The sequence below is a fragment of the Chiloscyllium plagiosum genome, chromosome 40 (assembly GCF_004010195.1).
Source record: "Chiloscyllium plagiosum isolate BGI_BamShark_2017 chromosome 40, ASM401019v2, whole genome shotgun sequence".
In the NCBI taxonomy this organism is placed as follows: Eukaryota; Metazoa; Chordata; class Chondrichthyes; order Orectolobiformes; family Hemiscylliidae; genus Chiloscyllium; species Chiloscyllium plagiosum.
In genome coordinates, this window is record NC_057749.1 from 855,325 (window position 1) to 881,727 (window position 26,403).

Here is a 26,403-nt window from a genome sequence, read left to right on the forward strand (position 1 = left end):
GGTTGGGGCAGATAGGTGGACCTTTATGACCCCAGTATTAACTGAGATGGAGCAGGGATAGGGAAAGGCATCACAGACGCTTGGACTACAGGAGACTTACAACAATTAGATGCTTAGGTTTTGACAAATTTGGTCAGCCGAAGGGCCTTTGTCTGTCTGTAGACTTCTATGACTCCATAACTGTGACTGAGGTAGGAAGAAACATTTCCCTTCATTACAGGGGTCAATAACAAAGGACCATAGAAAGAAGAGATAGGGGTTGAATGGGGTTTTAAGGAAGAATTATGTTTTACCTGGAATACTCAATGGTAGTAGAGAGTACGTCAATAAAATATTTTGAAGAAGTATTTAGCCGAAATCTTGATGCACAGCACACCAGGGTCCAGGCCAAATGTTTGGCAATGGGGTGAGAACAGATAAGTGCTTATTGACTGGCACAGACATGATGGCACAAAGGGCCTCTTTTCATGCTGAAAGATCCTATGATTCTATGAATATTTGCTGGGTAATCCATGGAGTGCAAAGAATTACATTGGCACCTAATTTAGGATTGTCAGTCAGGCTTGCAGTGTGATGTACTTGCATGTACTGGAAGTTCCATGCATTAAATTCATAGGGCCCTGCACTCTGCAGACAAAAAGACATGTACCATACAAATATTGCACCTGCTAAACTCAACTAAATAGGTCATAGTTAATTTCTTAGTGCAATCCATTGACCAGAGCCAACCATCTTGGTTTAAAATTTAAATAAAGCCTGGTAATTAACAGTAGTTACCATTAACTTGTGCATTCCCATGGCAACACTTACACTAGAGTCCACTTCCTAACCAATCTGCACTCTCCCCTCATGCAGATTAAATACATCTGTTCTTCCCCTCAATTAGGTATTATTTTGATTTGTTCTAATAAATGAAAGATGAAAAGCTATAACAAATTGTGTCTTTTTACAGATATATGTGAAGGAGGGACTATGAAGGTTTGAATGGTGAGGTTTAGGACTTGCACACCTCTGTGGAGTAGGTGCAAAATGAGACAAATGGCTGACAGCAGCCAGGTTTGATAAGGATACTCCATGTTACACGTCATCACATTTAACAGAATCAAAAGGTTTTTGAGAGATTGAACAAAGCCACGCACAGCAACTGGTGCTGTTCCTTGCATTATTCATAATTTGGGAAGCTGTGAAGATTATGTCTATGAAACCACCCCAGCAATGCAGGAAGGAAGAGTTCCTCAGCTATTGGATGTAAGTGATCAAGAAGCCTATTTACTAGGAGCAATAGCAATACCAGCTTCTGGTGATTTAATTTTATATTCTTACAACCCATGAACAGGAATACTAAAAACACTTTAGAAGAGAAAGAGTGATGCAACTGAGCCCAATGCTGAATAATAACAAATAGATTCTTTTGAAGCTCAGTTACAAGTTTGTGAAGCTAGTTTCAGTTACTGAGGTAACTATTCACAGGCAGACAGACACCCAGTAATCAATACCTTACATCATGAAGTTGAACAGACATTTAAACAGCTATGTCCTTGCCTGGTCACATGACATAGTGCCCTTTGATTGTCTTTACTCACAATATTTGTATTCTTCCCTATGTCACTCAGTTCATCTTTGTACCTATGTGACACCATCCCGTGACCCTAACGAAGCACAATGCAGCCAAGCCCAAGTGGTAAAACACAGTGGGAATTCTATATGCAAACAGGTTGCTGAGAAATTGCATTGCTGACTATAACACAAATCTCTCCGACTTCAGAAACCACAGAACTCCAGTTGGGTTGCTTTTGATGCTGTCGAGCCCCTCAGCTGTGTTGTGATCATGTAAACTGTTGCTCAGAAACAGATCACTTTGTCCACTGCTGTTAAGAATGAATTGGAACTGGACCATTAGGATATGCTTTCACTCAGCCTGGATGTCTTGAAAGCCTGTTACTTGCTGTAAGAGGAGAAGGTAATGATCCAATCTGGAAGAATTTAGCACTGAAGGAGGAAAGGTTAATACACCCAAAACATTGATTCTGCTTTCTTTACACAGGTGCTGTCAGATGTCCAGAGATTTTCCAGTAATTTCTGCTTTTGTTTCTGATTTCCAGCATCTGTAGTTCTTTGTTTTTTGTTTAATGATCCAACTGGCTTGCATTTACAGACACAGTTCCACTGTATGCTATTCTTTAGGTGTTATGAGTACTGGGTGATCTGTGATTTATTGTCTCATTGCACTTTAACCATATTGCACAAATAGGTGTTTATGTTCCAAACTCCAAAATAATGCAGAAAACTATCACTGTCACTTCTTGCTATAATTTGAAGATGCCGGTGTTGGACTGGGGTGTACAAAGTTAAAAATCACACAACACCAGGTTATAGTCCAACAGGTTTAATTGGAAGCACACTAGCTTTTGGAGCGACGCTCCTTCATCAGGTGAGCCACAACCGCCTGATGAAGGAACGTCGCTCCAAAAGCTAGTGTGCTTCCAATTAAACCTGTTGGACTATAACCTGGTGTTGCATAATTTTTAACTTCCTGCTACATGTTGGTACAGCACAGATTCTTCAGGAAGGGATATCCCTCAGATGCAAGTGATAAAACATCAAGAGTTTATCCATCAACATGAAGATTTCCTGCATGTCACCTCTTTTCAGAGCATGCACATTGTATTTTTGCCTGCACAGCACCACCTCCCACTCAATCATCAACATACAGCCATGGGTCACGAAAATTATGTTGCAACACCAGGCACATTTTGACAGGGAAATTAAACAGCTATCGAGATCAAACCGATGAGTCCCAGCACAACACTTGCCCTTAGCGTACAGGGGATACAGGCCTAAAGTCAGCAGCAACCTTGGCAAGTTACAGGACTGAATGACTCAGTAACACATGACAAGTCATTGAGGAAATTGCCCTCTCGAAAGTAACACAAACACCTCAGCTACAAAACAGACAGATGTTGTTCCTAGAGGATATTATATTCTGCTATTTCTCAATAACCTGGGGCTCAACATCTATTAGTTTTGCAGATCAGAATGAATGCTCAAAAACAGTGACTCTCAGCAGGGCAGCTGCATTGCTGGAAGATACAGAACTTGGAGCTTTGTTACTTCCACTGGGTCCTTGCCACAAGCTCTGCTCCCAGTTGGGGCCTCTATCCTGGAACCCTGACATTGCTGAACACGATGGGAAATTTAGCATGGAGGAGAAAATGAGAACTGCAGATGCTGGAGATCAGAGCTGAAAAATGCATTGCTGGAAAAGCGCAGCCCTTCTTCAGGAAGGGCTTATGCCCGAAACATGGATTCTCCTGCTCCTTGGATGCTGCCTGACCGGCTGAGCTTTTCCAGCAACACATATTCCAGGGCAATTTAGATTAGATTTTAAATTACATTACAGCGTGGAAACAGGCCCTTCGGCCCAACAAGTTCACACCGACCTGCCGAAGCGCAACCCACCCATGCCCCTACATTTACCCCTTACATAAGGCGGCCAATTCACCTGACCTGCACATCTTTGGACTGTGGGAGGAAACCGGAGCACCCGGAGGAAACTCACGCAGACACGGGGAAAACTTGCAAACTCCACACAGTCAGTCGCCTGAGGCGGGAATTGAACCCGGGTCTCAGGCGCTGTGAGGCAGCAGTACTAACCACTAACCACCGTGCCGCCCACAAATTAGCATGGCCAATCCACCTAACCTGCACATCTTTGGATTGTGGAGGGAATGGAAGCACCCGGAGGAAACTCATGCAGACAAGTGGAGAAAACCCCTATAAGTGATCCTCCTCCTATACAGGAGATGAACTCTAAACTCTGAGTTACATGTGGTGTTAATGCTAATTTACCTTGTCCTCACCAACACAATCTCCTTCTTTGACACTAATCCTTTTTTAAAAAAATCGAGGAGATGTGAGCATCGCTGGCTGGCCAGCATTTATTATCAGTCCCTAATTGCCCTGGCAAATGGTGGTGGTGGTGATCTGCCTGTTTAAACAAATGTAGTCCATTTGCTATAGGTAGACTGACAATGCCCTTAGAGAGGTAGTTCCAGAATTTTGACCCAATGATTCTAAATGAAGGGTAATATACTTCCAAGTAAATGCGAGGAGTGGCTTGGAGGGGTACTTGCAGGGGGTGGTGTTCCCAAGTATCTGCTGCCCTTAGCCTTCTAAATGGAAGTGATCAGGATTTGGAAGGTACTGTCATCTTGTAGCATCATCACTGCTACTGTCAGTTGTGGAAGGTGTGAATGCTTGTAGATGTGGCATTAATCGGGTGGGCTGCTTTGTCCTGGATGGTGTCCTTGTTGGAACTGCACTCATCCAGGTAAGTAGGAGTATTCCATGATTAATATTCCTGACTTTTACCTTGTAAATAGTGGACAGGCCTTGGGAAATCAGGAAATGAGTTACACTCTGCAGGATTCCTGGCCTCTGACCTGATCTTGTGGCCACAGTATTCATATTGTTAGTACAGTTTTTAAGGACGATTAAATCTCACCTCACTTCTCACATTCAGTGATTTTGTCCATGTTTGAACCAAGGCTGGACCACCCCACTCCAGGAGTGAGTGGCCTTAGCAGAACCCTCAGTGAACAGGCTATTGCTTAACAAATGCTGCTTCTGCTGCTGATCCTTTCGATCACTCACAGATGACTGAAAACAACATATGGGCAATATATCCTGCAAGCCTTTCTCAAAGTCACTGGTAAGTTTATGACTGCTCCTTCACTGTTGCTGGGTCAAAATCCAGGAACTCCCCCTTTCTACAGCAGTCTGGCAGTATGTGCGTGCATCATATGGATTGAAATGGTTCAAGAAGTGGCTCACCACCATCAGGAAAATTCAGGATGGGAAATAAGTGCTGGCCCAGTGACACCCACAGTTCTGTGAATTAAAAAAAAATTTCCTGCACTCCCAAAATATTCTTGTCCAAGACTTCAAATGACAATAGAATTTTAATTTCCCATGTCTTGTTGCTGAAATCTGTACCCACTGAGTCATTGCCATTCCCTCTGCTACCTTTTCAGTAATATTTATACTATTAGATTCACATTGTATTCACAAATAAAAAGTCACTTCACCTCATAGGGTGGATGTTAGCACCAAAAGGTGGAGTAAATAACAATTTGTTTAGTTCAGTTTCAAAGTACAAACTATAGGGATAGATTCCTTGCCAATACTGGTAATATAGACTGTGTTAGTCAGGCTACAATTGGGCCATTGGTTACAATTTTCTGCCATTCCCTTCCTGTATTATTTTATTGTAGTCATGGTTCAGCAAATGTGTCAAACTGCTCAGAGAGCAGCACGCCTACTGCAATTCCATACATTCCAATCAATGTTCTTGCGAAATCAATAGCCAAGAGGTGTGCGTGTCAACAATCTTCCTTTGAGAGAGATAACTGGCTGCTGCTGCTTCCTATGTAAACCTGTTTGTCTACAGTTATAAAGCAATGGACTGGTTGTGAAGTTTTCTGGGACTCCCAAAGACGCAAATGTTGTGGAAGAGCCAGAATTCAATCTCGCATTTCCCAGGTAAAGATCAAATATCACATAACATCAAATTATAGTCCAACAGATTTATTTGGAAATACAAGATTTCAGAGCACTGCAAAAGCTTCCAAATAAACCTGTTGGACTATAATCTGGTGTTTGTGTGATTTTTAACTTTGTCCACCCCAGTCCAACACTGGCACCTCCACATCAGGTAAAGATGGCAGTTATACAAAGCCCCATCCTGTGCCCATCAGGCATATGACAGGACAGCCAATGGCATTCTCGCCATCTTGATGGGGGAGGGTTTATCCTGCCCATTGTTATTTGCCAGCCAGAGACTGGCAGCTCCAGTAAATAGTAATGCTCCCTACAGGTGGTGGTGATAGCCATCACCATAACGCCCATTTGAGTTGGGGTTTTGTCACTCAATCTTGTGGATGGGGTGGGAGGGGGATGGGGAGCAGCAAGATTTGGAGTGGGAGGCGGGGGGGGCACTAGCTTTCCCCAGGCATTCCTGCCACAATCAGAATTGGGCTGGGAAGGGAGAGCTGGGGTGAAGGCAGTTCTCCTTTTTGATATCCCCTCCTTGACTGACTAAATGCCCCTTGCAACTAAACCAGTTACCAGGGGAGGGTATTAAATTTCACATATAGAATCAGGTAGCACACAAAGTGGTCATTCATCCTTTCATGCTTGTGCTGGCTCTTTGAAAGAGTTCTCCAGGTTCCTAACAGCGAGGTCAGCCTAGCTGACAGGTTTGGTTTGTAATTGTTTGGGGGGTGTGCTCCAGGGGAGGCAACAGGACCTAATGTCTGACCCACCCCTCACATTCTCAAGGTGAGGAAATGGGAGGGGTGGGGGTGGGGGGGAAGTGATGATCGATTGATAGCAGGGTACTATGTGGGGAAGAAGCAATCCTGTTCTGCTTGACCCATAAGGCAGCTGGAGGTAGAACTAGGCTTCTCCTTAATGCCATCACTCAAGCTACACCCTGTCCCCATGCCCAAGAAACCCAGCTGGCCTCTAACATTTCGAGAATACCGATCCTATCCTGGTAGAAGGCAGACTGCCCCTTGCTCCCATCTCAGTGAAATCTGGACATCAGCCTCCTTGAGTCATCACCTCAACATGCTCAGAATTTCTACCCATTTGACATCACCCTTTTGGAAAACCCTCAATCCATTTGTATTATTCAACCTTATTCTTAGAATCAGAACGCTCATGAAAGGAAACAGCAACTGAAACATTCTGTCAAATGCAGCCCGATATGAACCCTGGGCATTTCCCCATTAACATTCCCAGGGTGATACTTGGTCAGTTTTGTCTCCACACAGAAGTATCTTTTCTTTTTGCTCAAACTCAGTTCATCAAAAGCGGTCACCATTTCATTTTGGAACTGAAAACAAATGCTGGAGATCACAGTGGGTCAGGCAGTATCCATTGAGAGAGAGAGAGAGGGAGCGAGAGAGCGAGCGCGCGCAAGATACCATTTTGATTCTAAACTCATCTAGACTCGAAACATTAGCTTGCTCTCTCTCCATGGATGCTGCCTGATCCACTGATCTCCAGCATTTATTGTTTTCAGCGCAGATTCCAGCAGTTGTTCCTACCACCTCATTTTGTTTGGTTTCCTTTATAACATAGAATCTGATAGCACAAGAGGCCATTCAAAAATGTGAACCATAGCCAATTAAATTCATTCTTTTTTTTTCTACAATCCTTCAATTATCTTAAATTAAACTATGACCCTAGTGAAACAAATGACCCACTTCCATTTGGGCCTCACTCCACACCCCACCCCTCCTCACACAGTGGTTCTACCCACATTTTTGTCAGTCTCCAAATTTTTCAAAGTGGGTGGGAAGTCTAGCTCACTGGTCAGAAATCTGGCAGTGGGGAGGGGGTAGCCTAATGCTACATTTTTTGAGAGTATCCGCTGTATTAATGCCTATCAGACCGTCAAGTCCCTAGGTTAGACCAGATCCACAGGGGAATGGGAAGCTATTGATCAACTTAAAGGATTGACCTGACAAAAACCAGAAATGACACCATCAACCCCAGCAGACCCAGACACAAATAGCAAGTGGGACAGAACACCAATGCTTCACTAGCGGCTCACTGATAATGTTACCTAGCATGGTGATGAAACATCTGCAAACAAACTTACCATCTCAGCTAGGAAGTCAACAATCTCAGCAAGGAAGTCTGTTTGTGGTCTGGCAAGATTTCTCTCTCAGGTAACAGCACAAGATCAGATTAGCACATAGTGGTTTGTAGAACTTGCTTTTGTCCAAATTAGCAACTTCAAAATTAACGCAAAACACGCTGGGATATCCCAAGGCCCCGAGAAGTACTAGATAAACAACTTATCTCAGGCCAAAACTGGAGATTATTCTGATTTATTCAAGTTTCTCATGCCTCATTCATTTCAACAGCACTGTATTTTGTTAAATTGTAAACAAACCTGATCGGAAACTGGACAATGCTATTAAACCCTGCCCCAAGGTCAAAGGAAGTTTCCATTGCTGAATTGGTATATTGTATGTGGGACTTAAACTGGCTGAGTAATAGAGACTTTTAAAAATATATTATTTTTATTCAACCTGTTTTTCTCGTCAACCTTTCAGAGATATTACTTTACACCTCTGGATCAGGAGGGATATGAACCCAGGTCTCCCAGTACAGGGATAGGGACATTACCACTGCCACAAAAGGGCCCCAAGAGGCTTTTGTTTCACATCATTAGATTCAAATTAATTGATTTTCAATACATAGAGTAAACTCGAACTAGACTGAAGAGGAGCAGAAAGCACAAAGGGATAGATCATTGTGAAGTCTATCTTTGAGTGAGAGATCATTGATTGGGATCTCACTTGCTGTTGACACTATTAGGTTGATGTTAGGTAGATATTTTTAATCACCCTGTTCCTTCATGTTATTACATTTCTCTAAAACAGGTATCCTGGCTTAGAGGAAGGGACACAACCACTGCATCACAAGGGACATCTGTATATTTTCCATTTTATTGCTCATTGTAAATTTAGGGTATAATATTTTATAATGAAAGGGATAAAGATTAATAATGAATGATCTGCTTTATCATTGCTCATGAACAAAACCAGCATCCTCTGTTTCTGACTCTAATTCAATTTTTTCCTGATCAGTTCTGGTTGTCACTACCTGTCCACATTCTTCTTCTGTGCATCTACACTCCCCATCTTTGCAAGCGGCTGGTTCACATTTGCCTACTTCTATATTTCATCGTCTCCACACTGTACTAGTGCCAGCATGGCTCTGCTATAAGCACTGTCACCCAAGATAAACCTGTCTCCTGGGCATGACACAGTCCAGTGCTAAGGAGGTGCCACACAAAGCTACCATCTGCTAGGGTAGATGTTAAATCACATATTAACTCTCAAGTGGATGTAAAGGCACTAATACAAAGAATAGGAGAGAAGTTGTCCCTGGTGTTCTGGCCAATAGTTCTCCCTCAACATGGTCAGCACGGTGGCTCAGTGGTTTGCACTGCTGCCTCACAGTGCCAGGGACCCAGGTTCAATTTCCACTTCGGGTGACTGCGTGGAGTTTGTACATTCTCCCCATGTCTGCGTGGGTTTCCTCCCACAATCCAAAGATGTGCAAGTTCGGTGAAGTGGCTATTCTAAATTGCCCTTAGTGTTCTGGGATATGTAGGTTAGGTGCATTACTCAGGGATAAACATAGAATAATACGGTAGGGGAATGGACCTGGGTGGGTTACTCTTCAGAGGGTTGGTGTAGACTTGTTGGGATCAGAGTGGTGCTGGAAAAGCACAGCAGGCAGCATCAGAGGAGCAGGAAAATCGACATTTCAAGCAAAAGCCTTTCATCAGGAATAGAGGCAAGAAGCTTCCATGGTGGAGAGATAAATGGGGGGTGGGGCGGTGCTGGGGAGAAGATAGCAAAGAGTACAATAGGTGAATGGGGGTGGGGATGGAGGTGATAGGTCAGAGAGGAGTGTAGAGAAGGTTGCAGTGAGAGAGTGACTCACTAAGACACTTGTGGAGAGAGGAGGAGAACAGCCTGACCTGCTGTACTTTTCCAGCACCAGTCTGATCTAAACTCTGGTTTCCAGCATCTGCAGTCCGCACCTTTGTCTAGTTGATTTTAACCTTACTGTGAATCCTCTTGCAAGGATGCCTACCTTGAAGAAGTTCTCCTCCTCTCTCCACAAGTGCCTCTATTCCTGATGAAGGGCTTTTGCCCGAAACATCGATTTTCTTGATCCTCGGATGCTGCCTGACCTGCTGTACTTTTCCAGCATCACTCTGATCTAAACTCTGTAGACTTGTTGGGCCTGATAGCCTTTTTCCACACTGTAGAGATTCTAAATGATTCTTAACCAACATGACTAGAGCAGATTACCTGGTCATTACTGAATGTTTTGGGACATACTTTATGCAAATTGGTGGTTGCATTTCTGCACATCAAATAAAGCACTTCATTCACTGAAAAGTTTGTTCTGTGATCATGAAGGGTGCTACATAAATTCAAATCTTCAGGACAAAAAAAAGTATGCTGATATCAGCTCCATAAAGGAAATTATTGTGCTCATTTGAATTATAGCATTCTTGTATCTGTCCTGATGAACAAGAGATTAAAAAGTTTTGTTGCTATGTGCCACTTACAGCAATTCTCAATAATTACTGATGCCCAAAAGCAAAGTTTGCAAGGGTCCACATTCACTGAGGACAGACTGTCATCAGTCTCTAGGTGAAGGAGCAATGGCTATAACATAAAATCCCTTCTGAAATTGCAAAGTTTAAGCACAATTCAGTCTTTTATTCACAGAGTTCGTCAGAAGTGTTGTGATATCAACTTGTTGCCTTATACAAGAGAAGTCCCACCCACCAGGTTATAAAGAGTGGAGCGAACAGGGTTTTGTATTTGTTGGTGTATTCCTATCCTCCCAGTGCAGTAACAATAACCTTGTACTTACTCTTCATTTGTCCATGATTTAGAGATGCCAGTGTTGGACTGAGGTGTATAAAGTTAAAAATCACACAACACCAGGTTATAATCCAATAGGTTTAATTGGAAACACACTAGCTTTCCGAGCACCGCTCCTTCATCAGGTGGTAGACTACTATAACCTGGTGTTGTGAGATTTTTAACCTGATGAAGGAGCAGTGCTCCGAATGAAGTGCTCCAATGAAGCACTAGCTTTCAAAACACTGGTCCTTCATCAGGTGGTTGTGCTTCCAATTAAACCTGTTGGACTATAACCTGGTGTTATGTGATTTTTAACTTCATTTGACCATGATACCTCACAAGTGACTATCATTTATTTTGGATGTAACGTAAATAGCTATTAAGTACTATGTTTTAAATCATCACCATTTGTCAAGATTGAGCCAGATTCTGCTGAAGAATTTATGTGTGTATCCTTCCCACATGGCAATAGCTACTTAGATTACCAATAAGGAGGACTGATTCCAGTCAGCACAGCAACAATACAATACACACCATGCCTACAGAGTGGCAGCTTTCACCGTATATACCGAGGAGGAAGCTGGAAAGGTTCTAGAAGACTCAGATTGTAGTAGCAAACCAAAACAGAAACAAATCAACTATTCATGGACTGGAAATTACTTTGAAATTGCTGATTGATAAAAGTTTTCATTCACATTCATCAACGTCTTCATTGGCACTTTGCTATTTCATGAAAATGAAATCTGTGTCCTATCACTTGCAGTAAGTGTGCATTGTTGGCTTGGGAAACAGCAACAGGAGACAAAGGAAGTATGACGAAACAACAACAACGACGATGATGACAACAACAACTCATTGATGTGGTATCAGTTAAATCATAGCTGGGAGGGAAAGATTGGAAAGAGGAGGCCAGAATCTTGGACAAAGAAGTAGAGGGAGATGCAGCAATCCAGGGACTTCCAGAACCTAGGGAGATGATGAACGGGCCATATCAAGGTATCATTTACATGTTGAAGAGAATAACCTTTTGAAAAAAATAATACTCTCATTGTAAATACATGATCCAAAAAGGAGAGCTTATTTTCCAAATCACCATGTACTTAACTAGTCATAAGGTACACTAGGCATGGACATTGGAGTGAGTGAGAAAGAGAATAGAAAAGTGGAGAGAAAAATGAAAAAACTGAAAGTTGAAAAATGAGAAGAAACTCTCTCAGGATTAACTTTACTTTTAAATATAATATTGTATTGCATCGATGCTGGGTTACTTGCTGCAGCTCATTAGCACTGACAGAACTAATTCTCAACATTAAAGGGAGTTTAGTTTCAGTTACTCATCATTAGGAATAATTAATACAATCCTTCCTGTTTTGATTTTCTTTATCCCAGCAACAGAAACGGAAATCCTCTTTACTCACAGTTCCAGAATGAGGACCACATCTGTTTTATTCTCGTAAACATCATGTAAGGTGATAATGTTGGAATGCTGGATCTGCTGCAGGATGTTCACCTCCCGTTCAATTTCCTCACGTCTCACTCCTCTCCGACTGGCTCGAACCTGCCGTTTCTTAATAAACTTTGCTGCATATTCAACTCCAGAGCTTTTATCACAGCATTTCTTCACGATAGCAAACTGACCACTGAAACAAAAAGAAAACAAAGTCAGAAATAGTAATTTGATCAGCTGGAAGTTATATATATCAGACGATTTTCAGGTGAAACCAAAATGTTAAAAGAGCAGGAATTTTTCCTGGTTTCCAGGCCTCCATCCTTCTTTCAGTCACTGACCAGATGTTAGGTTGGCCACTGGAAGTGTTAGAATAAAAGAAGAAAACCACAAAGAACGTTCTCATTCACCTACATCTGACCTAGTAGTCCCAAGAAACAGCAAGAAGTTCTGAATAAGGTCACTGGACTGGTAATCTCCTTCTCTCTCCAAAGATGCTGCCAGAGCTGCTAAGCTTCTCCAGCTATTTCTGTTTTCATTGGTTTCAGACATCCAGCATCCACACTTGCATGCCAGATTGATTAAAAATACTTCTAAAGTATTGGAGAATCCCACCAAATATGACTCTTTTATAATTAACACTGTTCTCTAATAATACCAAACAATTTCCACCAATTCTTCTAAAACAAACCCAAGTACAAGATGAGGAAGTGGCAGAGAGTTTTAGGAACCATAAGTTTAAAGTCTCACTTTTTCTCAAGTTGCTCTACATAGACCACAAATCGTGACTCAAGTTACTTACTGCTGCAAGGGGAGTTGTGGTGGGGGTGATTTTTTAAAAATAGAAGATTTTTTTCTCACATACAGTTCACTATTACTAATGTACCATTATTTAAGAAGTTGAAATCCTTCTGGGAAGTGACCCATTACTAAAAACAAAAACAGGATGATATTAAAATGGAACGATGCTTCTATTGCTTAAAAAACAAATGAATATTTAAAGGGATATTGATTTTAGGAATTTCTGCAAGGTCAGACACTGATGTGGTTGTGGACAATATTTTGTCACTCAAGTGAACATTACAATTTTACTAAACAAAAGACAAAAGAACTGTGAACACTGGAAATCAGAAACAATAACTTAAGCAGTTGGAGAAACTCAGCAGGTCTGGTACTTTTAAAGGAGAGAAAACAGAGTTAGTGTTTCAGGATTCTGAAAAAGGGTCACTGGACCTGAAATATTGACTTTACTTTCTCTCCACAGATGCTTCCATACCTGCTGAGTTTCTCCAGCTCCTTCTGATTTTATTATAATTTCACTCCTGCATTCCACTCCATCAGCTTTGTTCTTTGCCCATCCTATTCTTCCTCTAGCCTGTGTTTGATTAAAAGGGTCATTGGCCCAAAACGTTAATCTGGGTGATTCCAGTATTTTCAGCGCTTATTATAATTTTAAGAATGTTTGTTCAAGAAACCCCGACAGTTTTGTCTTTCGTCCTGGTTTTTGTAGAATTAACCAGTATTTTAGCCAGAGAAAATGCTGCACAGTTCTCTAACACCTCATCTGAAACATTGATATGCTGGAAACATCTTGCTGATAATATGAGCAACCACATGGCACAGTTAAATGTGAAGTTAATTCTTTACTTGATCCAACTGAAATAATGTCCTGTTTCAGAATTGATCAATCCAATTATATATCAAAAAAACTCTTCTTCAGATTGTTCTCAGTTTCTGAGCTCCTCTTGTAGCTACAGTATTTACATAGCTGATCCACTCCAGGTTCTGGTCAGTAATAACAGGGCATGGTGTTAATGGGAGATTCAGTGATGACAATGCCATTTCAATGCCTGGGTGATATGGTCAGATACTCTAGGCGAAAGAGAGACTGGAGATTAGATTCAAGATTAGAGTGGTTCTGGAAAAGCACAGCAGGTCAGGCAGCATCCGAGGAGCAGGAGAATCAATGTTGCGGATGTAAGCCCTTCATCATCAAGCACACATCAATTCTCCTGCTCCTCAGATGTTGCCTGACTTACTGTGCTTTACCAGCACCACGCTCTCGATCCTGGAGATTGTCCAAGTCCTGCTGCATAAGTTTCTGAGAAATCACAAATGTGTATTGAACATAGTGCAATCAACCCAGTTCTGACCTAATGATGGAGGGAAGGTCATCAATTAAGCAGCTAAAAGGCATTACTCTGAAGAACTCCTACTGAGATGTATGGCCTCCACCAACCACAACCATCTTCCTTTGTGGTCGAGATGACTGCAAGCAGAGAGCAGTGTTTCCCATTGACTCCAGTTTTGCTGGGATCCTTGATGTCACATTCAGGATTCGTTGGGATATATCACAGGATACAGAAGGAAGAAAAGGATGAGATTGCTGGAGCCTTGACAGACATCTTTAGACCTTCTTTATCCACAGGGGAGGTCCCAGAAGACTGGAGATTAACTAAGAAAGTTCCTTTGTTTAAGAAGGACAAAGTGATAATCTGCAAAATTACAGGACAGTAAGCCTTCAGGGAAATTATTGGAAAAGATTCTTAGGGACAGGATTTACTTGCATTTGGAAAATAACGGACAGCCATGTTTAAGAGGCATTTAGACAGATTCATGAACAGACAAGGTATAGAGGGATACAGACCACATGCAGGTAGATGGGTTTACTTTAGAATGGTGTCAGCATAGACATAGAAGGCCAAATGGCCTGTTCACACAGAGTGCTGCACTGTTGATGGTGTTGTCTTTCAGTTAGACTCAAAGCTAGATCCTGGCCATTCTCACTGAACAAAAGTATCCTTGATATATTTCAAAAAAATTAAGAGTTGTTTTTCATGTCCGATAGAATATTTCTCCTTCAATCAACGTATTAAGACAGACAGTATCTGGTCAGTGTCACAGTCCTGTTTTTGGGAGGTTGCTTTGTCCAAATTGGTTACCACATTTCCAACATGACAATACTGACTGCACTTCAAAGGTACGTCATTGACTCTAATGCATTTGGCGCGTCAGTGCTGTGAAAGGTGCAATGTAAGTGCATGACATTCCTTTCTCAACTAACAATGCATTTCTGCTGTTAGTATCCACTGCTTGTCAACTTTCCTAATCTTCCAATTTATAGCTGAAATCATAGATCCCCTACAGTGTGGAAACAGGCCCTTCGGCCCAACAAATTCACACTCACCCTCCGAAGAGTAACCCGCCCAGACCCATTCCCTTACCCTATTATCCTATATTTACCCCTGAACAATGCACCTAACCTACATCTCACATCTGTGCTTGGAAAATAATCATCTTTGTTTTTCATCAAGATATATTTTGTCTTATAAAATGCCTATTTTATCACAAACTCTCCATGGATCAATTGACATTCCAAAGGAATCAGCCAGCAGTTTATACAACTCGAAACCAAGATGGTAAAAGTTAAGAAATACACATTCACCTAAAATGTTTAGCAGCCCCTTGAAGGCTGAATGTTGAGAGACATTGCACTTTCCCCATCTGTGCACCACAGACTTCCAAACCCCTTCTCCAGTAGGTGGATTGAGAAATGTAGATTCTATGGGATCAAGCATTTTCACAATTCATCTGCTTTGCTGCAGACATGAGTGCCAGTAGTGGATGCTGGGAGGCCACTTAACCCTCATCTACAACTGGACTTCCCTGTTTGAAAAATCCAAGAAATAATATCTGTTTAAGATCTTCAAGCAAAACGAAGATGAAACCATGTTTTAGACAGATGACTGACTATTCTACCTAACAAAAATTAAAAAAAAAGATAATTGCTCCTGAGCTTCATTTTTATTTCTGTGAATTTTTAAAAAAAAGTCTCAAGTTCCCTATTTAATGTGGGCAGTAAGTGGAAAAAAAAGGCTAGTTTTATGCGAACTGCTCACTGCAGAGAAAAGCTGATTGGGGAAGTCGATTAAAGTGATGACTTTGATCAATTCAAATGTTTCACTTTGTTGAATTTAGTGAAGTTAACTTTGTAATTGAGGAAAATTGTGATAGATCCCTCTTTGCCAATTTTTGCCAAATAATTATCTCAATTTTTTTATGGCAATGCTTGCTCATTCATGTTTGATGGAGTACTGGCACTAACCAAACAATAGAAAGTGGTGCAAAATGATTAACTTGTTTGTGTATTCTCTCAAGATTATGCCACATTCCACTAAGGTAGCCTCAAATATCTGCACACAAGCTCTTCTGTAGTTGGGGGGAGGGGAGGGGAGGGGGGTGGTGGGGGAGGTGGTGGGTAGTCTCCTGCCTGAGAGTTATGTGCTCAACTGGAGTGATTCATAGCCATATTGGCTGGAGTAAAAAAAGTTAATGATCTAAAGTCAACAAGAGGATAAGGAATCTTCCTTGTTCATACGGTGATGTATTTTCTCATTAACCGGAGAGCTAAAACAGCACATTAAAAACAAAATTCTTTTTGCTCACCAACAACCTCTTTTTTAAAATTTCAGTAATGAACTGGCTGGCACCTATCCAGCAGTAGGCTCAGCTTTAAAACAAAGTGAATCTCCAGGGATTTCTGACTCCAAGGCTAACGGTGAGGTTCAAGCAGGAGAAAGCACAATGAGATACGATGGAGCATGGATCAGTAATTCATAGGAAAGACCATCAAAGCAAGCAGGTAAAGAGTCTTGAAATGATTAATTACTGTAACCCAATGGATATTAAATTGTATTAAATGTGGGTATTGTGGTGCAAATAGATAAAGTTAAGGTAAACGATGTTTTGGTTCTCAGTTTTTTTTAAAAAGTGGTCAGGACATTTTATTTTAAAAGCAGCATTTCTAAGAAATCATGTGACTTATAGGTCCTTATATACATGACCTATTAGGTAAGATTTACTAAATTGAGCTTTGGTGATCCAGAAAAGTAGAAAGAGCAAAACAGTGTTCAGTTTAGAAAAGATCCATATTAGCAAGTGTGCTGTTTAGTAGTCCCAGGATAGTCAGTAACTGGAAAAAACCCTGTCTTTTTTCAGAGAGAAAACTTAGTGAATTAGTCTGTGTCTCTGAGACTTGGGAGAGATGGAAGAATCACATCATCCGGTGAATGTGCAGAAAGTCAGCAGAAAGAAACACTTGAGATCTTGTTAGTAGAGTATGAAATTAAAGAGAGAAAGTAGATGCAGTTCTTCATTGGGATTGAGTGTCTGTAATAGATGCTGCTGGGAAAAAAAAGGGTTGAATCTTTTCTTTTGCTGTTTATGACAGGATCTTTTCAAATGTTATTTGTCTAATAAGTTTTTTTTAAATGATACTCCAAATTGTTGGTATTCTTGGAAAGCACAGCACAAATGCATTATTCTGTCAACACACCTGCAACTTGTCATCAGCCTTGAAGCTGAACCCTGTCCTTTTAAACTTTGTTAAAATGGTCTACACCTATGTAACCCACTCTCTCTCCAAATACAAATACAGCAATGTTTTCATGCCCTTATCTTGCTGACTTCCTTGACATAGTTCTGTGCTATCAGTTTATATTTCACATCAAAATTCCCACAAGACTCAAAATGTAGAACCCCAGTAAGTGGATAGCTCAGCGCAATCACTTAGTGCAACTGATTCACTGGGTTCGGCCACTTCAGCCTCCTCCTGTCTCAGCCCCTATATTCTTCATCACCTTCCCCTCAAGTTAATATCAGAGGCTAAATGCTGGTTAGACAGGGCCCAGACATCTACTTTACTGTCAGTTTTATTTCTACTCAGCAACGGTGTGTCCATTCCTGATGAAGGGCTTTTGCCCGAAATGTCGATTCTCCTGTTCCTCGGATGCTGCCTGACATGCGTGCTTTTCCAGCACCACTCTAATCTAGACTCTTATTTCTGCTCAGCTCAAACTTCAACTTCACTGATTACTCATTCATACTTAGTAGCATATACACCTCATTTTCATCAAATTATCCCATAGCTAACATATCATTTTTCCAGTTGGTCTCAGACATTCCTGAAAGACCCTACCAGATTATAACACTTAAATGTATACACGTTATTTGCCTCACCAACATTGAAATAGATGTTACAGATGCCAGAGGGCCAGGTATCAGTTAACCTTGCATTTATGAAACACAAAAGAGAAAACAGAGTTAATATTTCAAGTCCAGTGACCCTGTATCAGAACTGTTGTTTTTGTTTCAGATTTCCAGTGTCTGCAGTTCTTTTTATTCCTATGTTTCTTATTGGATTTCATAGCATCTTATGAACCTACAGGTGCAAACTTCTTCACTATTCTTACCTTTAAAGTCACTCCTCTGCCTGCTCAGTTTTGCAGACACAACAATCTTTAAGATGAAGGAATATTCATGTACATAAGAATTTCTCTATTGACTGTTTTAGCCATAGCTGCAAACTAATTTAAAACAAATGGATCAATGCAACTTGGAAAACAGAGATTAGAATCCTGGATGTGTTAATCATTCATAAACCTTTAAACTTTCAGTATATTTTGAAGGTCTGTGTTTTCACAGTGAAGCTGCTGAGGTTTTAGATGCCAAACTTCACCCATCGGAGGCTTTAGAGAAAGGAAGAACAATTTTAAAATGTGATAATAAAGTTACTTTCTAGTTTCATTTAAAACTAGTAGTTAAACCAATATGAATAACTAGAGCTGCTGTGTTGTTAACTACTAATAGAAGCCCTCCAGTGTGGAAAGAGGCCATTTAGCACATCGAGTCAGCCCTGCCCTTCCCATCCAGACCCAACCCACACCCTATCCCTGTAACTCCACATATAGCATGGCGAATCCACCTGATCTGGACATACCTGGGCACGATGGGCAATTTAGCACAACTAATCCAGCACATCCTTGGACTGTGGGAGATAACCAGAGTACCCAGAGGAAAACCCACATAGACACAGGGAGAACATACAAACTCCACACAGACAGTCACTCAGGTCCCTTTTGTGAGTAGCTGATAGGATAAAGAAAGGAATAGCTTGGTTTTAGAGCTTGGCGATTGAATTAGGAAACCATTTTGGAATTTTGAAATAAAAGGCAGCAGTGCTACCAATGACCCTCCGTGCGGCCCCTTTAATTTTAGTACCATCGTGTGGGCGGCACGGTGGCACAGTGATTAGCACTGCTGCCTCACAGCGCCAGAGACCTGGGTTCAATTCCCGCCTCAGGCGACTGACTGTGTGGAGTTTGCACATTCTCCCCGTGTCTGCGTGGATTTCCTCCGGGTGCTCCGGTTTCCTCCCACAGTCCAAAGATGTGCAGGTCAGGTGAATTGACCATGCTAAATTGTCCGTAGTGTTAGGTAAGGGGTAAATGTAGGGGTATGGGTGGATTGCGCTTCAGCGGGGCGGTGTGGACTTGGTGGGCCGAAAGGCCTGCTTCCACACTGTAAGTAATCTAATCAAAACAAAACACAAGAACCTAGCTGGGCACAAGTGCCAATTCTCTGCCACTTCTATAGAGTGACAAGATAGGAAATTCAGGCAGAATTTAATACCCTGCCCACCCTAGGTTTGCTGGCACAGGGCATTTAAAATCAGACAGGAGCAATTCAAAAGGGGACTCTATCACTTCCTGTCTCAGCCCTGATCAAGTCCAGGTGAGAAAGCTTGTGGACACCTTTTTAGTTCATGGAGAATCTTTACCTCACCTTGCTGCTCTCTAACCCCAGAAACCTCCATCTCAATGTTTCTCCCGTTTGAGACATACGGAGGTAAGTGCAGCTCTAACTACAGGCAAGCAGCTCTACACCATCCAGGCCAAACATCCACTACCTCTCCGACTGACACTCAGTACCGCAGCAGTGTGTACCATTGACAAGATGCACGACAAAAATTCATCAAGACTCCTTAGTTAGCACCTTCCAAACCCATGGCTACAGTCTAGAAAAACAAGAGTAGCAATACATGAGAACACTACGATCTTCCCTTCAAGATGCACACCATCTAGCCTCGAAATATATTGCCATTCCTGCAATGTCGTTGCTTCAAAAGCCTGGAACTCCCTTCCTAACAACAGAGGGCCTGCGTATCACAAATACTGCAGCAGTTCAAGAAGGCAGCTCGCCACCAGCTTCTTCAGCACAGTTAAGGACAGGCAATAAAATTTTAGCCCAGCAGCAATGTTCACATCCCATGAATAAATTAAATATTATAAAAAACTCCTTACTATGTCCCTATGGACAGTTAACACACAACTACTTAGCTCAGAGCAACATGGGAGACATCTGGTAGCAATTTGCACTTAAGAGTGTAACCTACAAACCAATTGAGTCACCTACGAAGGCCAATTAAAGCATCATTTGTTTGGGTGTAATGAAGGAGGATTCTATTCCATCCCTGGAATAAGTGGGCCAGAGTGTGCACAGACTCATTGGGAAGGGTTACCAGGAGGAGGAAGAATAATGTTGATTTTTGAGCCAGGAAGTATTTATAACCCAAACCATCCATTGGATACAATGTAGGTCAACAACAAGGACAAAAATGCCCAAAACTGTCACTGCAGTTTGATTGTAAACTGAAATGAATACTTTCTGGACACATTTTTAAAAAGGCAGTCTCCATACATGTAAATGTTTTATAAAGAAACTTTCCGATATATTTCAAAATTCCAAAATGGTTTCCTAATTCAATTGCCAAGCTCTAAAACCAAGCTATTCCTTCCTTTATCCTATCAGCTACTCATAAAAGATACATCACAGACTGAGCTTCCATTTATTCCATAGAGGTATAGTTTTGAAAAATAATGTGAGCCAGTGCCACTCAAAGTGAAAATAAGTTTCTTCCTATTGGGTTTCTTCCTATTTCAAGAATTGTTTAAGGGCTTCCTGTTGAAAAGTGGTAGCTGTGGTTCAGTTAGAAACACGCTTGTCTTTGGAGTCCAAGATTTCCAGTTCAAGTCCAACTCCAGGACTTAAACACTAAAGTCCTAATCCATTGCAGTACTAAGAACGTACTGCAAAGACGGAGCTGCCATAGAACCCGGAGTGGTGTCAAAGCTTCCGTGGCATTATTTTGAAGAAGAAATAACGTTACCCCTAACATCCTGGCCAATCTTTATCCCTTAATCAATATAAACGTTACTGCTTGTGGAAGCTGGGTGTGTGCAGGCTTTCTGACATCACCTACATTTTGAAAGTATCCGAGAGAACAATGTATTTTATGGGTTCTGTGGCCTGGAGTTTGCTGCACTGTTAATTCAAAATTTAAACAGAGAAATAAGTTGCAATAACCACAAAATCACATCTTTTTCTTTCTCAAGCTCCAGATGGAGAATCTAACAAGAATACTGAGTTAGATCTTTCCTACAACTGAACATCTTGGTGAGTGCTATAATAACTTATCATGTGCTGTTTCCACAAACGTTTAAGATCCATGAGTCATGTTAACCCATTCCCATGTGATGTGGTTGAAGGTTTCCCTCACTGTTAACTTTGAAAAACTCCAACATAGTAAGTGGTAAAGAATGGATAACAGAGACACTGCACGGGAAAGGGGAGTTGTACATTAGGATAATGGACTCACTCCAGTTTACTTAGAATTGCCAGCCAAATATCTGGTGAGCTTTCAATCCCAATAGCACCACTGGGTCTGATGGCCAGTGCTGGAACTACAGGTAGCCTCCCACAGGAGCCATTTTTTTCTGGACTGTAAGTCCAGGATTTCCCTGGCGAGTCCCTGTGAGGGGGCACGAGGATTTTGCAGGTAGGGGGAGCACATGGATGGGATGGAAGACCACCTGTGGGGGCCTCCATTGCATGCACATTACCACAACAAATATCCATCTCCCCAAACTGCCTTGACAAATGGCCTGTTTATCACCTCTTAAGATGCTATTAATTGGCCATTTGAGGCCCACAACTAAGCAGGCTGCCTGGAGCCTCCCCTACCCTTGGCAAAAGCCCTGCCATTCCACCTGACTTTATATCCTCCTGTGAAGGCCCTTTCCTCACCCCATTCCCCTTATCCCACACAGCTTGAATTATTCCCTTTCTGTCCAGCCAAGTTAAATGGCAACGCATGATTGTAACCATTAAAAATGGAACATTATGGCCAGTACCTCAGTAATGGTGTTTGGAAGGTTAGCCATATTCTGACTTCATGTGACTCATTTCCAAAGTGACGCATCTTTTGAAACTGCACCGGCTGCAAAAGGACACTGAGGAAAGTAAGGTGGAAATTGCAGAGGCACTGACTATAATATCTTGGGTGATGCATTTTTGGAGGTTAAATCAAGAGAAAAGAAAACAGTAAATGGCAAGACCCCTGAGAGCATTGATATACACAGTGTTATTGGGGTCTAAGTCCATAGCAGCAACACAAGTGGAGGTGGTGGTAAAGAGGGCATACAGCATTCTTGCCTTCGTTGGTCGAGGCATTGCATACAGAAGCTGGCAAATCAGTCGCAGCTGTACAAAGCTGTACAAATATTAGGCCACATTTGCAGTACTGTGTGCTGTTCTGGTTGCCACACTATAGGAAGGATATGGAGGCTTTGAAGAGGGTGCAAAAGATGTTTACCAGGATGTTGCCTGGATTGGAGGGTATTAGCTACAAGGAGGTTGGATAAACTTGGAATGTCTCATCCTAGAGCTTCAGAGGCTGAAGGGCATCCTGACAGAAGCATATAAAATTCTGAGAGGCATTTCTCCCCCTGTGTGGAAATGTCAAATACTATGGGGCATAGTTTCAAAGGTGAGAGGGGAAAGTTTAAAAGAGATGTGCGATGAAAATATTTTTTAAAAGAGGATGGCAGGTGTCTGGAATGCACGCCAGGGGAGGTGATAGAAATAGACACATTAGCAAAGTTTAAGTTATATAGACAGAGATGTGAAAAGGTAGGGAAGAGGGATACAGACCATGTGTAGACAGATGAGATTAGTTTAGAATGGCATCATGGTTGACACAGACAGTGGGCTGAAGGTCCTGTTCCTGTACTGTACTGTTCAATTCAATGTTCTTTCTTAGACTGAGGAGCAGTGCCTGAAGACTGGAGAGTTACTGAATGTTACACCCTTAAAGGAAAGAATGTAAGTTTAGATCCGGCAAATACAGGTCAGTTGGTTTAAACTTTGTGGTGGGCAAGATTTGGAAACAATAATTTAATATTAAATTAATAGTCATTTGAGCAAATGTGTTAATTAAAGCAAGCCAGACTGGATTTGTTAATAACAAATTGACTTTAACTAACTTGGAGTTTTTTTTAAATGTGGTAATTGGGAGGGGGCTGTTGAGGAGGGTAATGTTTAGACATGGTGCACGGTACCGAAAGGTCCTTGATAAAGTGCCATTTTAGAAACCCATTAGCAACTTAGAGACGACTGACTAAAAAGTACCATGGAACTAGAATTGGCTGAGTGACAGGAAACAGTAGGGATAAATATTGCTTTGCAGACTGGAGGAAGGTACACAGCTGAGCATACCCTAGGGTGTTAGGATCCCTATTTTTCCCAATACATATGACTGACCTAAACCTGGGTGTGTAGCACAACTTCACAATTTGCAGATGACAAAACTTGGAAGAGTATGTGAGCTGGGCAAAGATATCCAGACTATCAGCACATTGGCTACTATTGGGAATGTTATTCCTTTAACAGCTGACCAGAGAGTGACTTCAGTTGCACAAGGCTTGTCAACATGTTTCCTTCCTCTTGAGATTAAGGACTTGTCTGTTATGAACTCCTTCATCCTGCTAAACCGATCTCAGGACTATCAGGATGCTTTAGTGTCAGTATTGAAAATGTTTTTAAGCAAGCACCTGTTTATACTATTTGGTGCCAAATGCTTTGAATTTATCATATGATCAGGCCATTTCAAGATCATTTTGATCAGTAGCTACTAAGTCTTTTATCTCTGCACAGAGCAGAATTTCACAACATGGCATCTCACAGGTCACATATAAAGCTGAAATTATGTTCTGAATAATTCAGTTATTTCAAACTGCAGATACTAGCACAGTCTGCAATGTCTCGATTTAGAATCCATTTGGCATTGAAAAACAACTCTGAGAACAAGCCAGAGAATTCAAATGGAATAAGTTCTCAGGGAATAGAAGTACTAACAGGATAGTTATCCGAATGTCAGGAAGTGCATTGCCAGGATTCAGGGCTCATACCTGGACTGAAGTCAGGACAGCCCCAATTAGAGAGGTTAATGAGAGAAACGTTTAATGACATACATGCTACTGCTCTAGAAAGTCAGATTGGCCAATAAATTCTCATTGAGAGTAATTTTAAAACTAGCTGTTCAAGCGGGAAGTCTTGAGATTGAGTAAGCCTCATTTTTCCAACCTGCTGATTTTCCTCCTTGAACCTGTATTATACTCCAGAGATTAAAAGCTTGTTTGACTGAGTCCAGGCAGATATTCCATTTTATTTCAACTTACACATTCACAAACTTTAACTAACCAATCTGTTACTTGCTCCCCACCAGTTAAGCACTCTACCCCTCAAATCTCTCTCTCAATATCAAACCATCACCTGTCCCTGATTCTGTTTCAGTCTCAGGGATCACTGTCAGACCTTACAACATCCTGATTCATTCCAAACTCCTACAGATAGTTGTAAGTGAAATACAATCAATGATTTCAGCATGAACTTGGTAACTACTTGATGAACAAATCAATCCCTATATTGTAATTTCCTATTGTAAACTAACATCACAGCAGAGAAAAGCAGCCAAGAGTTAAAAGTGCTTTGAAAAACATATGCATCATAGATAACCCATTTGATCCACTGCATGTCACCAGCACTAATTAGAGTTTTATATACATTGTGGCTCTGTAAACACGTTTAAATTGTAACTAAATTCTAATGAAGGGTAACTTGAAAGCACCTGTCAAACAGGATTTTACAGGATCAAATGGAATGCTATTTTAACATCCTGATGACGTCAACTCTAATTCCATAATTTGGACATGGTGTAAAATCCAGTGCTGCTGTCCATTTTGCCTGGTTCCCAATGGGAGGGTTTGGTTAAAACTTTCCCAGTCTGTTTCTGTGAATATTCAAAATCCCAACCTAAATAAATCTAGGATATGATTTTTACTGAACTGCAATTGCTAATTATCCTTTTAATTAACCTTAAACTTATTACAACAAATGTTTAAAATTGCATAAACTTGAATGAATCAAAGGCTGAGAAATTAGCATTCATGAATGCATACAAATGTTAATATGCTGTGTCTTTAAATTCTTCAAATCTGACCATCTTCTTTCAGAGAAGCTTCAGAGTGCCAAGTTCAAATGTCTCAGGATAAAACGATTACGGAAACACTGGATATCGACTACCTGGTTCCTCAAAGCCAGAAGGGAATGGTCAAATACAAAATTAAAGGATCACCAAACTACTGTATAGCTGAAAATGGGGTATTCAAATCTCTCTCCAGAGAGAAGGAAACTGATCTCTTATGGTTCATGTCCTCTAGAATCTCCTGGATTCCTGTTGTACAACTTTAAAAAGTTGTAATGAAGCTGCACTTTACAGTCTTATACTGTTGGATTTGGGGGTTGGGGGGGGGCGGGGAACAGTATGGGTATATCATAAAAGACAGTGTAACTCCTCGTCACCTGCCTTGTCTCCCAACACAAACCAGAACAGGGTGGGGGAGAGAGGTAAAGCAGCCAGCTCACCCTTAGGCCTACTTTGTCCTCTTAAGCAACCACTGCTATCTTCTCCACAGCTGGCAACTGCACAGACCCAGTAGCTGAGCTGGTGTCTAGGGGAGTGTGGCAGATGTCCTTTAGGGGATCCTCTGTCCATCAGAGGCTAACTTGCCTCCCTCTCCTGCTCAAGGTCATAATCCTTCTTCGTACGTCTTGTCCCTGAGCATTCAAACCTGACTGGTGCTTTCATTACTGCAGAGCTCCCTTTAAAAATAGGCCTCCAGACCATCATTGTCTTCAGGTAAAGGCTGATATTACAGTGTCCACCACTCCCACCTGGTGCTGCAGGCCATGTCAAGCTTCTGGCTAATCTGACTGGTCAGCAGCCCTCTATAGTAGAACCTCCTTCTCAAAAGGGGCAAAAGTCCCATCCTTAGTCAATTAACACCCTGTCAGGTTCAAAATGGCTGCAGAGTGGCTTGTATTCTTGTAGGCAGGTTCGGTTTTTCAATTTGGGTGGTGGGGGTCTGTGTGCAGTGAACTCAAAACCCTCAAAATAATTCTTCGGGTCCAAACGCAACAAGTCGTATATTGTGTACAGAAATTGTGTGTTTCGTTAGCCTGCTGAGTCATCAGAAGAAATAAAAGCAGGCGTAGTCCACTTGGCTGGTTAGGATTTGCCTGCCCAATTGATCTTTGCCCATTCCCTGTGCCTCTCAGTTCCCAAAGCACCAAAATTGTCAGTCTATCTCAGCCTTAAACACGGTCAACAATGGCATACTCTCAACCCTCTGGAGTGGAGAATTCTTCCCAAATCCTAACCACGAGGATGAATTTCTTCACTCCATCATTAATTTTCACAGCCCCTTATGCTTTAAATGTGCCCCAGAATATTCTAGATTCCCCAGC

General features: G+C 41.5%; 1 protein-coding gene and 1 long non-coding RNA gene across 3 annotated transcripts in view; one reads left to right on the plus strand and one right to left on the minus strand.

Moving 5' to 3' along the window:
• dapk2b (death-associated protein kinase 2b) overlaps positions 1-26,403 on the minus strand; it is a 150,823-nt gene that overhangs the window by 50,543 nt on the left and 73,877 nt on the right. For both annotated transcript variants that reach the window (XM_043680136.1, XM_043680135.1), the window contains exon 3: positions 11,891-12,112. In XM_043680136.1, coding sequence (XP_043536071.1) covers positions 11,891-12,112 — 222 coding nt within the window. The remainder of the gene's footprint in view (positions 1-11,890; positions 12,113-26,403) is intronic.
• LOC122542446 lies at positions 1,714-25,229 on the plus strand. The gene is made up of 5 exons (XR_006309805.1): positions 1,714-1,960; positions 16,392-16,561; positions 21,153-21,213; positions 22,859-22,945; positions 25,110-25,229. It is a non-coding gene; the product is annotated as an uncharacterized LOC122542446 (long non-coding RNA).